A 13,342-nucleotide genomic window follows, 5' to 3' on the forward strand; every position below is an offset into this window, starting at 1 on the left:
CTCCCGACCCTCGGATTGACCGGCACAGTCCTTGGGACAGCAGTCCTGACCCCGAGCGGACCATCCTGTCGTCCACATCGGCCTCTTGGCATCGTGGTGTGAATGTCGACGCCAGCACCCATGCGCTGGAGCAGACCGTGTCAACCAGCCCATCCACGGTGTGGAAGGGTTCCAGCACAGTCCCTGCCCCTTCCTCCGAGACAGTCTCAACCGCTACAGACACCTGTCCAACTGTCTCTGTCTCCTATGTGACCATCAAAGAAACATTTTCGACGACCTTGTGGAACACTACCACTGCAACGGCTTATAAGGTCATAACTTCGACGAAAACTGCCACATCGCATGTCCCTACCCCTTCACCGACGACGGAGACTTCTTACGTGCCTACTCCCTCGCCCACGACGGACACGACTTATGTGCCTACCCCTTCGCCGACGACGGAGACATCGCATGTCCCTACCCCTTCACCGACGACGGAGACATCGCATGTCCCTACCCCTTCGCCGACGACGGAGACGTCTTATGTGCCTACCCCTTCGCCGACGACGGAGACGTCTTATGTGCCTACCCCCTCGCCTACGACAGATACGTCTTATGTGCCTACCCCCTCGCCCACGACAAAGACGGACACGTCTTACGTGCCAACAACAATCATCTCGCCAACGACTGACATTTCCATCGTGCCGACTACCATCACCAAGGCACCGAACCCATGCCCAACAACATGCACCGCGTAAGTCTTCTCATCTTAAGAATCCATAAGAAAACCTTGCAATAGAATAATCACTAACGCTGCAAAAGCTCTGCCGGCACTGTGAACCTGTTCTACTGGCCAACCGACGGCCACAGTTACCCAACCACCTATGTCAACTCCCACCTTGACTACACATTGTAAGACCTTGCACACAGCCCCTTTCTCTACCCGCATTGATTTCATCTAAACTAACAACTATCACCCCCAAAGCACCTCCCCGTCCGTGTACATGGTCGTCGACACGCTCGCCGGGTACAACACAGCCGGCCGCGCCGGGCCCAGCGGTACCAGCGTGGTTTTCGCATTGGACCTGACCGAAGTCTCGACCATCCAAGGATCCGCCACGCAACAACTGACGCTGGGTGATTTGGGGACAGATTGCCCTAAGTCTGAGGATGCCTCATTCATCGTCACCGCGCCGCCCGACGGACGCTGCCGGCCTGTCCTGGCGGCTCCCCCGGCGGTCAAGTCGTGGGTCTCGCCGTGCAACGGATGCGGTAACTTTGGTCTGTTCGATCCCCCTTATGCCGTCCCGACGCTCGAGGGAGGTCTGGTGCCGGCGCCCGTGACCACGTCCACGTCGGAGCCTGAGACCAAGACGGTACCCACTGCCGCCCCGACCACCTCCTTGTCACCGGCAGAGGAGACGACGAGTTCTCCCTTCAGTGCGCCGTCGTCGACTGAGGAGGCGACATCTTCCGATGAACCAACTCCCTTTACAACGTCGAGTGCAGCGCCCACAATTAGCTCAAATACATCGTCCACGACCGCCTCTGGCCCTTCGTCTGCCAGCGGAAACTCCAGTTCGGCCTCTGCGCCCGCTTTCACCGGCTCCGCAGCCAGGGAGATGCCCAGGCTTGCATGGATGGTGATGAGCTTCTTTGCTTCGGCTTATTTGATTTGATGTGATAGCGACAGTTTTATAAACCGAAAAGCGCCCGCACTTATTATGAATAGATAAGTCATTACTAGTAATGAACCAAAAGGTGAATACGAACATGTGACATGCGTTTATCATTGAGCTGCTTTTTTCCCTCATTGCTTGTAGTCAAGCTTATTTTCATTGGGTGCGCAATGGCGCAAGTTTATTCATCGAATGTATCATCGTATGATCACGGCACCAGTCCTAGGTTCGTACAAGAAGTCGGAGTTTCCGCGCTTTTCCATGATATATTTCCGCGCCGTAATCGCGTCCCTTGGAAGAATCTTACGAGGAATGATCAGTGTCGAAATATCAATAGGCGCCAAAAAACGTGCGATGGAGAGCGATAGTGGAGAAAAATTAGACTCCACACACAAACCCTGCCCACCCGAGATATACAGCAATCGTCCCCCCACAACCCTACTCCTCAGGAGCAATACGCTTTCAGTGATCACCCCAAACCCTTTCCAAAGAGAGCCCTTGAGCCCTTTTTCTGTTTGCCAGATGATTTCCGATCGGACCAGGGGCGCACGTCAAGTCGCAGTTAAACCGGTTCCTATCAATCCTGCTATCTCCTGCTAAGGACCCCTGCGACCCCTATGACCTCCAGATACCAGATATTAGTGACCACTCGTATCGGTCGCATAACGTGTAAGTCAGTGTCTACGAAAAAAAAAGGGTTGGGGGCGGGGGGGGGGTTTAAGTGGGAAGCAGACCTGTTTTTCTATACCCTGTGGTCGTATGTATATACTAAAACCAAAAATATGTCTATGGCGACAGATTGTTTCTAGCGCTTGGGGGGAGATAAAAAAGAAGAAGAAAAGAAAATACTAAAAGAAGAAAGGCACTTTTGGTCATGATAATAGATCTTTGGCCAGCCTTCCAGAAGCCATGTTCGAGAAGGCCTTCGGTAAATTGAATAGGAAGGTATACCACGAGGAGGCCGATCCCTACGCATTTACTCCTGGGAGGTTGGTGTGCATGTCATATCTCTTCTCATGAAGCGCTTGAAATCGACGGGCGAGTATGAGCTTGCCCTTAAAGTGGCGCGGCTGCTTTTTGAACCCAGCTTGGACGACCCGAAGCTCGGCCGGACCTGGCTCTTTCTACTATTCCGCGACTCGTTGGTTCAAGCAAGTGGTTTATTCAATTAGTCCACCACGTGGGACGGCAAATTGACAGCCACGGAGTAGGATATGAGCCATAGCCTTGAACACGCCACGGCTCGTGGACAGCCTATCATATACATGAAATGGATTGCTATCAAGTATACCAAGATTCTTCTAGATACTGGCGATGCTCTGTTTTACCAGAATACATTGGAGACATCATCTCTTATCCTCTGGTCCTATGTTAAGAGCTCTCATATCTTTAGATCCGCGCTATTAAAGGTTCCGGCTCTTGGGAAATATCATGTCATAACTTCTAATCAGCTAGTCTGTAAGCTAGATAGCGTTTCCAATATGAATGTCGATCTTGAGCTTGATTTCCCCTTCGAGTGTAACCCGGAATTTCGGGGATTAACCATCGTTAACACAGTCATTGAGTCGGGATACCTGGTGTACCCAGAAACTAGTTACTTCTGTGTGCTGTCTAACCCCATTATCCTGGTGCTCAAGGAGAGGATCAATAATCGGAATTTTAAAGTCTATAATAATATGGACGTTAATGGAACTATACAGCCTCTGTTTAGGCAGCTAATTAATCACGGCTAACTTATCAAAGATTTCTTTACTAGATAGGAACAAAATAACTATATTGATTTCTTATCTATCATACCTTCTATCTTGTTAAGAAGTTGATGATGGCCTCTAGACCCGTGTCATAATAGTAAGCGCATTTTATTACATATCTATATAATTCATCATTTTTGAGTATAAATCAGTCTGATATGGCATAGTTGATGATAGTAAAGGGATGAGTTATGGTTTGATTTATCTTCCACATACGCAATTAGCAAAAATACTTCAATATCAGGCGCTATACAAGTTGGTAGCCGTAGAGATATTCGTAATTGAGATATAAGTAATAGAGAAGGATAAATCAACTGGTTGGCCCCCCAGCTCAGCGCCCAAGCGAGACATACAATTAAGGCGGAGCCGTGAAGCTTAGCGCCTCCAATGCATTTAATTCTTCCTTCCTCTCCAAAGAGTAACGCATACCGCATCGAGAGCTGTCCTTTGATAGGAAGAAAGGCGACGGAAAAGGTGTCTGAGGCATACAGCGAAGTGCTTGGCATCTTGCCTCAAAGGCATTCCAACTGTGGGTTTCCACAGAGTAGGATAGGTTACTAAAAGTATCATTTGCAAAGAAGTCCTTTGCTAGTATATATGTATGGACATTTATATAGTGAGGAGCGTGCAATTTGAGTTCATTATCATGGCGCCGGTCCAGAAGACAAACAAATCAGCATACACAGCATCATTGCATCCGACATCTCCGCCGTTGCTGAATTTGAACCACCGGTAGCCTGATCATAGAAGCTCTGGCGAGTCAACGTGTTAGGTTCACCATCACCGCCGTAGAGAAGAAGAGCCGGACGATTAGCGGAAAACGCCAGATCGCCTGCGGAAGCCGTCACAAAGCGGAACTGCCCATGCTCCTCAGAATTCTGTTGAGCCTGGCTGATATCGATGGGGAGTTGGATTAGAGATTCATTCTCTTTCGATATGGCTGATGACACGTCCACCTGGGTAGGATCAAACACTAGAGCTACCGCTTTGGATTCTTCTACAATAGCGAGTACTTGCTCTGCTTCAGGGGCATGCCCTTTTGTCATGATTAGTATAGAACAACAGATAATTGAAAAAAAAACCCACCCATTGGGACAATAACACCTCCCATCGAGAGAATCGCCAAGCTCGCCACAAAAAAAGGGTACTGGATTTCGGCTAGTACGGCGACGTAGCCAGCGCCATCTTTGAAGGACCCAGTTGCATCAAGCAGGCTGGAGGGAATAGCATTTTGGATTTTCAGACGCAGCATCTGCACATCGTGCAGAAACTGGGAGTAGGTGAGTTTTAGGCCACGTGCACTGTCGTTGATGATGATTCCATCTTTGTTTTGATGGGCGGTGTTGATCAGACGTGTGAAGAAAGGGTCGGAGGGGAATGCCACTTCTTGAAAATGACCTGTCTCTTCTTGATTGATTATAGGAGCCTGTTCATGTTCATGCTTGTGTTGCTGTTCGGGTTGATATTCATGTTCATGTTCATGCTTATGCGCCTTATGGTCATGGGGACAGGCGCACTCGTTATCAGAATCGAAATCCAAATCTGAGTCGCAGTCATAACCATCCACTGCAAGACCGGGAACACAGTCTTGACACATTTCGTCGTTTGTTTGTCTTTTTGGTCCTGGTAGAATGTCTATGGAATGGTGGGGTTCTCATCCAGCACTTTCGGAGGTTAAAAAGTTCTCATGCGGGGCGGTTATGATTGGCCTGAATAATCAGGAAACCCACCTCGTTCCGATCCTTACCAAAAACAATTAGTTTGTTTTCACAGGTTCTATATGACCATTTCTATTCTCAACAATCCGAGTTAGACATAATTGCGTAGTAGGCGACCCCTAGTGCATCCCAGCTATTGCATATTGGGTAGGACTGGTAATAGTTTTATTCATATATATATTTTTATCACCGTGATTGGCTTAGCACGGCTTGGGTGCCTAGGGAATTCCTCGCAGGCATCACGACCCGGAAGGTTGAGAAGTAGCCACTGCTGGGGCTGTTTCCCTGGCCTTGCCTTTCATCTCCTCCTGTAGAACCGATGCTCTTGTATGATTCATGGGCGATGGGTGATGTGTTTGCAAAGGAGCAATTTGTGAGCGAAAGCGCTAGATAGGCTCTTGGGACAGCATGAAGATGGGGAAGTCGATGCTCCGGCTGAGTACCGAGACTGGGGGGATGGACAATAAGACCGAGGTGTTGGACAGAGCGCTCCTATCGTGGCGACTGCACGATATGGATCATGTGGAGCGCACGCTCGCCGAGACTACTCGAGTATGCTGCTCGCAGGTGGTGATTGTTCAAGGCGCGCTGAAATGGATTCCCGGAGATCTCTGTCCAGCGCATCCCAGCCCGCTATGTCTTCTCTGAGTTGGATGCAGCAGAGCGGTGCACTGTAGCCGCGCAGTTCCTTGCTGGGCGATGTCATTAAACGCACCCGCAGCACGCAGAGATCAAGGAGATCCTTCGTCCCCGGCTGCAGCTCTTGTTCCAGGGCCATTATCAGGCCATTGGTTTTGACTTGGTTGCTGAGGTGGCCAAGCGAGGGCCGAAGAAAGGCCAGGCGTAGGAACCTCGCCGATTTTATATTCTCAGACTGTCTATGCATTGGCATACTGCTAAATACTTTCGGAATACGATCCACATTATTGGATCATCATGTCTTGACCGATCATGGGCTTTCCAAGTACTGTTTATGAGTCTAAGCCACAGCATGGGTTCCGTTTGGAATGAGCCAATATCACCAGCACCCTTAACAAGAAGCTAAGTGACAGGAGAAGCGTATTCTGTATGTAATCTACTGATGCAACCCAAAACCTACTCGGTCCCCTCACTAGATTTCTAACAGGGTTCGTGTAGACATCAAGTGAAAGAAGCGGCGCTAGTTGCGTCCCTGGTCTTCTTACTCTGCAGCTGTCTTTAATCTTCTTTTCTGTTCATTAAGGTATCACATTCCTTCAGGGTGATCACCATGGCTAAACCAGCAATTCCATCGTCACTAGCCACCAAGCTTCATACATCATCGCCTGATTTAGCTAGGAAAATCTCCGTGATGTTCTCCCTTGGCCTTGATGGATAAGGAGATTAATCAATGTAAAGATTAGTCTGCTAGAGCCCCTAAGGAGCTTTACCCATTTAACAGTCTGGTAAAGGCTCGGTTATATTCTCAAAAATCCACTAGCGGGAAGTCAGGTATAATTGTTATGGAGGAGTTCAGACCTTTCCCACCGATATTAACCTGCGACTCGTGCTCCGTTTTGGGAACGCTGTTGTCATTGGGCGCTCTTATCACTTTACTTATTATTGAATCGTGCTATTACAGGCGTTGACTATGTAGCTAGTAGGGCCTTCCTCTAGCTAGTCATGCGTAAAAACTTGGACCCTGATATCACGTAGGGCACCCCAAGATAACTGAGTAGATATCGTAGACGAATCAGAATAATTAGAGCTTTGGTATAACTTATTTTGGGTCATGGGTGCTGGTGGACATTGGTAGCCGGAGAAGGGAAAGCTAGCAAGTCCGAAATGTCAATGGACCGCCCGAGGTGGGTCTGGTGGTCGATGAGAACTGTACACAAGGGAGAAGATTTGCAATTGAAATCAAAATTGGGGAGAACAAAAGATAAGAAACAGAAATCTATAAAAAAAAAACAAAAACATACAACAGCCGGGATTCGCATGTGGTCACCCACCATACTACTAACCGGCCGGCGTGTGGCTTAAGTACGGCTGAGCGGACGGGAAGCCCTGTTCTCCACACCCTATGGTCGTATGTGTTAGTTTCAACTGATAGAGGATTGTTATAGATGGGTAGAAAACAAATCATGAGAATGATCATACCTACAGACGGCAGTCTCTCGAGAGCGATGGTTGATCTGATCTTCTGTATTTCCCCCAAATCTGGAATTTTAACTTCGCCCTCGATGTGCTCTAGGGAACCTTTATAATACCTGTGGATAGAACAATTTGACAAAGACAAGGCACAAAGGCTCATAAACAGCTTCCAGACGTCTAGACTGAATCCCCCCCCCTCTCTTGAGACATTGACAAGAGAATGGCGACAGCTCCGATTGGAAAGAAGATATTCAAGGTCGCGACGGCCAAAAGTTTGATACTTGAAAAGCTCTACGAGGACCACCTATAGTCAGGCGAATTGAAAGCCAATATTATCCCAATCAATTACCTGCTTTTCGACTTTGTAGCCCATGTAGACACTGTAATTAGAGACAATTGGGAGTATGTTCAACACTTCGACTGGCTTTGTCGACTCGCAAACTGGGCCGACGGTACCGAGCTTCTGAAAGCATCCGCACGGAGCATCTCGAATATGGCATCGGAGCGGGATGTGACTATTAATCAGTTTGACTCTCTTATTGATATCCTCGGGGTGCGGCTTCCTATGTTCCCTGCAGAGGACCCCAAAAGGCCCTATGGCTATTGCTAGACGACGTACTCATCGTGCCGAATGATGTATCAGTGTTCAGCTGAAGTGGCAGATAATCCGGGGCGCTATTTGAGGACGTTCACTGCCCCCCCCGGAACATCAAGGGTTCTCAATTTCATATGGATATCCCCAGGCTACAGCCACAGTAATTAAGGAATCATCAAAATATTCCAAAATCAACGCTACCGCAAGGCAAAACGCGATCGCGCCGTGAAATGATGTCCTGATATTATCATTCATCGGACAAATGTGGAGGAGCAGGAGGGCCTATTACTCACCCTACTGAAAGAACTTGTAGAGGTCATATGGTGCGAACGTTTTGACAGTGTTGTAAATTACCTGATTGAGCTAGATAAAGTGCTGATAGCGCTGGGCGAGGTTATCAAATAGGCGAGGAAGAATGAAGAGTGAAGAAAGGCTATTCAGCAGTATAAAAAGAACCCATAGCACAAGGAGGAACCAGCACCAGAGTCTCCGAGATTAGCAAGCACAACTAACTCCGCACGTGCAGCTGCTGCCTTGATCATCTACTACAGTGTTCTGAAAGGGCACCACATACCCTCTATCCTATGGGGGTTGCTCCAGTGTGAGCGCACTGGGATTAGGGTCAAGACTAGCAGGACCTATGATTAGCCTGTGTAGACCTTGAAATGGGGCAGATCCAGATCCAACTTTTAGATCTAGATCCTGATCCACCAGATTCCTAGATCAAAGAATTCAATCTAGATCTGCCCCATGGGTCTACACAGGATAGATTAGAATTAATCTATTCTAATCTTAATTTATATAAAATTATTAAGACTATCCTTTTTTAATTATATAAAATAATAATTTATTTAAATAAAATATTATTATTTATACTTATTCTGGTTAGTATATTTATAACTCTTTAAAAAAAATATTTTATAATATAAAATTCTATATTTTAGACTTGTAAATAGATTATTTTACTTGTTACTATCTTATTATCTTATTAATTAAATATATTAAATTAAAAGTATATTAAGAAGAGATTACTTAAGTTATTTAATAAAATATATATATAGCTTCTCTTATAATTTCTAGTAACTAGTAATATTATATGCATTATTAAAAAGATATATAGAATATTTAGTAAAGATATTAGCTATAACTAAAGAGAGTACTTTAGCTATAAAGATATTAATTATAATTAAAAAAGATTTATAAATCTTATTAATATAAAAATTTTAGTTATAATTAATATAATATTAAGATATTCTTTATAAATTATATCTAATATTTACTAATACCTATTATTATTCTAGATTTAAAAGATTAGTAAATTTATAAATACTAGTTTATAATATTATAAATAATTTTAGTTTGTCTAGTATTTAAACTTTAGATTTATATATTATCTTTTTTTTAATTATAAGACTTAATAAAACTTCTCTTATTTTATAATTTAATATATACTAAAACTTTGTTACTTAATTAAAAAATTTATTTAGTATTAAAATAATCAGGATCTTAATTATCTTTATCTTATATTAATTAAATAAAAATAATTAAAATATCTTTTAAAGCTTTTATATTTTTTTTATATTTTTATATCTTATCTCTTAGAGAATACTAGTCTTATTATTTATAAGATATATAATATTTATAATAATTTTTTTAATTATCTAGATCTTTCTATTAGTTATCTTAAGAATAATAAAGTCTTATAAAAATAATAAATTTTAAAAAACTTATAAAAAGTCTATAAGAAGCTCTAGAAGTATTATTAATAAATATATTAAGTAATAAGTTAAATTTATATTATTATAATTATTTTTAATCTTATATCTAAGCTTAAGAAGTTTAAAATTATTATATAACTAGATAATAATATTAATTAATATTCAGAATATTATACTATCTTTAAAAAAATATTTTATTTTTATTATAGCTAGAATCTAAGTATTAATATATAATTATTTATTTTAGACTCTTTATCTAGACTAAATAAGATATTTTTTTATTTTTTATATTAATAAAAACTTATTTTCTTATTAAAGATCTTTAAGAAGCTTAAGATTTATCTTAATATAAAGAGTAAGTATATTATTATATTTATTAATATTTTTACTTATTATTAATTATTAATAAGATATTACTAGTTAAACTAATATTATTAATTACTAGAAATCTTATTATAATTAATAATATAATATCAAATATCTCTTTAATAACTCCTAAGATATTTATTATTATTATTATAATTAATTATATCTTAATAAATTAATTAAGATTCTATTATCTTTATACTTAAAAAAAAGATTATAATATAATAATAATAAGAATATTAATAATAGAAATAATAATATAAATAAGAATTAAAAAAAGAAATTATTATTAAAGCCTGTATATATTATTTAAATAATTAAAGAAATATAATCTTTTTAATTTTATTAATAATATCTTAAATAATATAAAGAATAAATAATAAATTATAAGATTTACTCTTTTTTAAAGCTTAAATATTTAAATAACTTGATTATAAGTAATCTAAAGAATTAAAATAAAAAATTATAAGATTAATAATTATTAATTAAGAAAGTATTAATATTATATTATAAATATTATATATTTATAATAAATTATAAAGATAATATAAATATATTAATTACTAATTAACTAGTAATTATTAATATATTTATTATAATCTAGTCTTCCTAGCTAGTAATTAATAGTAAGTAAATTAAATCTTAAGCTTTAACCTAGCCTGGTTATAATAATTAATTAGAAATCTATATCCTAACCTGACTAGTAATTAATAATGAGGTTATAATTAAGATATAATAGTCAGGTTAACCCACTCTAGTTATATTAGTACTTAGTAGTATTTAAATTATATTAAAAATAAAGAATAATTTTAGTTATAACTAAAAGAGTATTCAGGTTTTTATATAAATAAGAATAAATTTATTTATGTTCTAAATTTTAGTTATAGCTAAAAGAGTATCTTACTTTTTATATAAATAAGAATAAATATATTTAAGAAAATAATTTTAATTATAATTAAAAAATAACTAGACTTTTATTATAAAGATATATAAGATATAAATATATAATAATTAGTAATTAAATAATAAGATAATTACTTATAAAAGTTAAGAAAAATAAGAAATTTTATAACTTAATAATATTAGATTAAGAAAAAGATATATAATTATTATCTCTAGTCTAAAAAAATTAATATATTATTAAAAAAAAATTAATAATAATTATACTTTATTACTTATTAAATATAGATACATCATACTAGATTATCTTATAAAAAAAAGTAAAATTCTTTATTTATATTAAGACAGACTTTTTTAATAAAGTGAAATTATAAAAAATAATTTATATAGACTTTAGATTATAAGAGTATTTTATCTTAAAAATAATAAAACTCTATAAGATTCTCCTAATCTTTTAGCTAATTATAAGCCATGCTTAATGATTAGAAATAGAACTATACTTAAAAATAAGTAGGGTTCTATTACACCCACTTATTAGGATGTGATTAGTTCTAGTCATGTATTGCCTACTGGTCACAGTTAGGGCATATACATAGTTATTTATTATTCTATATCAGACAGCAGGCGGTAGATATGACTACAATCTGACAGGTACCCTTTCTGATGCTCGCGTACCACCAACAGATTTGCTTCATACTCTGTGGTGCAGGATGGCACAAATGAGAAACTAGAATTCCCCTGGTATTTCTGCCCATTATATATTATCATCTCATGCAGAAAATAGTTCTGATTATCGAGGCGCTGGAGAGAGAATACTGGATGTGATCCCATCCCCCATGACAGCTCGCTTGCAACTTTGATCGACACATCATCCGGTATTTCTCTAAGACCTAACCAGCTCGAACTATCCCACCAGGCACTAAACCATGGAATTAGTTGGCCATCCTCATGATATGTTACACCTGTAATATCGAGGCTGTGTTGCACTCGATTCTGGCATTCTGCTAGGACGGCCATGACATCACCTGCGAGAAGATAGCCATGCGTGGATAAAATAAGATAGGACCTTTGTATTATATCAGTATGAAAGACTTCCCAGACACAGGGCTTCTTACAGTATGTCATCATCAGAATAATCACCATTGAATTCTACCACCATTCGCTGGCAGGGAGGCTGCGTGGCCAGCATAGTCGTCCATGATCCAGGTTTGTCGTAGATACGTTCCTTCAAGGTAAAATTTCCCTGATCGTGTAGTACCCCACATGTTTCATTCTTGGATATTGAAACAGCCATCCGGTTAAAAGCAGGGTTCAATATCCATCCTTCTTCACCAGAAATTGACTGCGTTTGAGTGTCCTTGATATTGTTGGGTCGATACCAGCAAAACCCCTGGAGCGCCGGGGACGTCTGGATAACATCTCTCCAGGTACAACAAACACGCTGGGCTCGAATTATTTCCAGATAATTATCCAAACACAGAAGTATCCGCTCGCTCAGCTCATAGATACTGAACGCTTTCTCAGTTGTTGATGACATTTCCAGCTCTTGCGTAGAGTGGCATTCGGTTCGGTTCGGTGCGGGTTCAGGGCGGGTAGGAACCAACTTGTTGCGGATTCAGTGGCTAGGTTTAGACGTAGGTGCGGCTTGGTAAGGATTTTGCGGTGCGGTTATGCCACTACTTATTAAGAAAAATGTTGGGTTGGGTAGACTAAACTATTTTAGACCTAGAATTTAGTCCTAGCTAGCCCTCTCCAGCCTATCCAATGGCAGTAATTCCAATGCAGTGCGTTGGAATTAATTTTAGCGTATTTTGATGAGGGTCATGGGTGTATTAGAATTAATTATCTATTTTTAATTCTATTCCACATGAATATTATCCTGATTCTCTTTAAACTTTAATATATTATATTTTTATTACTAGAATATAAGATAATTTAATCTAAGAGTTATATTATTAATACTTGATTTTTAAGAAATTTTTAAAAAGTAAAGATTTAGAAAAGAAATTTTTGTTAGAGTAGGATTCTACTAGATAAAAAGATTTTTATTATTATATATATAACTTTCTCTTTTCTTTCTCTTACTTCTAATTATCTTTAAGTATCTTTATTATAGATTAAATCTTTTTTTATTTATTTTCTTACTAGCTCCTGATCTGCTGTATATATAAATATAAAGTATAGTCTTATAAGCTAGCTACTTATCTTACTTAAGCTTATTATTTATCTAAGAATACTATATCAGGCTATATCCAGGAGACTTAAAGACTAGTTTTAATCTAGAATCTTATCTAGCTAGCTCTATCTTAAATTATAACCTAGCTTATTCTTATTCTTAAGATATATCTTAATAGAATCTAGTATTATTATAAGTCTAATTATTTATATATAACTTAATTCCTAAAGTCTATAAGAGAATATTAATAAGTATTATATAATTATACTTTATACTTATATATAGATTAGCTAAGATAAATTAATTCTTAACAAGCTATAAACTTTAGTAAGAGATTTTTTAGAAAGA

The 13,342-nt window shown here is 39.2% G+C and overlaps 5 protein-coding genes across 5 annotated transcripts; 3 read left to right on the forward strand and 2 right to left on the reverse strand.

The window, feature by feature from the left end:
• Positions 1–247: 247 nt before the first annotated feature.
• Positions 248–872, forward strand: P168DRAFT_83010 (uncharacterized protein). The gene has a single exon (XM_024842163.1). It carries the CDS (start codon positions 343–345, stop codon positions 760–762), a length of 420 nt encoding a protein of 139 aa, XP_024688591.1. The 5' UTR covers positions 248–342; the 3' UTR covers positions 763–872.
• Positions 729–1,766, forward strand: P168DRAFT_293869 (uncharacterized protein). Its single transcript, XM_024837903.1, has one exon. The coding sequence runs from the start codon at positions 984–986 to the stop codon at positions 1,656–1,658; it is 675 nt and encodes a 224-aa protein (XP_024688592.1). The 5' UTR covers positions 729–983; the 3' UTR covers positions 1,659–1,766.
• Positions 1,767–4,029: 2,263 nt separating this feature from the next.
• Positions 4,030–5,036, reverse strand: P168DRAFT_330810 (uncharacterized protein). The gene is made up of 2 exons (XM_024841631.1): positions 4,496–5,036; positions 4,030–4,445 (listed from the first exon to the last, which is right to left on the reverse strand). Exons 1-2 carry the CDS (start codon positions 5,004–5,006, stop codon positions 4,054–4,056), a joined length of 903 nt encoding a protein of 300 aa, XP_024688593.1. The 5' UTR covers positions 5,007–5,036; the 3' UTR covers positions 4,030–4,053.
• A 499-nt stretch (positions 5,037–5,535) lies between these two features.
• On the forward strand, positions 5,536–5,974 carry P168DRAFT_322756 (uncharacterized protein; the record flags this gene model as incomplete). Its single annotated transcript, XM_024840601.1, has 3 exons — positions 5,536–5,679; positions 5,735–5,800; positions 5,849–5,974. The coding sequence occupies 3 exons, from the start codon at positions 5,536–5,538 to the stop codon at positions 5,972–5,974; spliced, it is 336 nt and encodes a 111-aa protein (XP_024688594.1).
• A 5,447-nt stretch (positions 5,975–11,421) lies between these two features.
• On the reverse strand, positions 11,422–12,428 carry P168DRAFT_276928 (uncharacterized protein; the record flags this gene model as incomplete). Its single annotated transcript, XM_024835590.1, has 2 exons — positions 11,934–12,428; positions 11,422–11,884 (listed from the first exon to the last, which is right to left on the reverse strand). Exons 1-2 carry the CDS (start codon positions 12,353–12,355, stop codon positions 11,422–11,424), a joined length of 885 nt encoding a protein of 294 aa, XP_024688595.1. The 5' UTR covers positions 12,356–12,428.
• Between the last annotated feature and the right edge of the window lie 914 nt (positions 12,429–13,342).

The sequence above is a fragment of the Aspergillus campestris genome, assembly GCF_002847485.1.
Source record: "Aspergillus campestris IBT 28561 chromosome Unknown P168scaffold_17, whole genome shotgun sequence".
In the NCBI taxonomy this organism is placed as follows: Eukaryota; Fungi; Ascomycota; class Eurotiomycetes; order Eurotiales; family Aspergillaceae; genus Aspergillus; species Aspergillus campestris.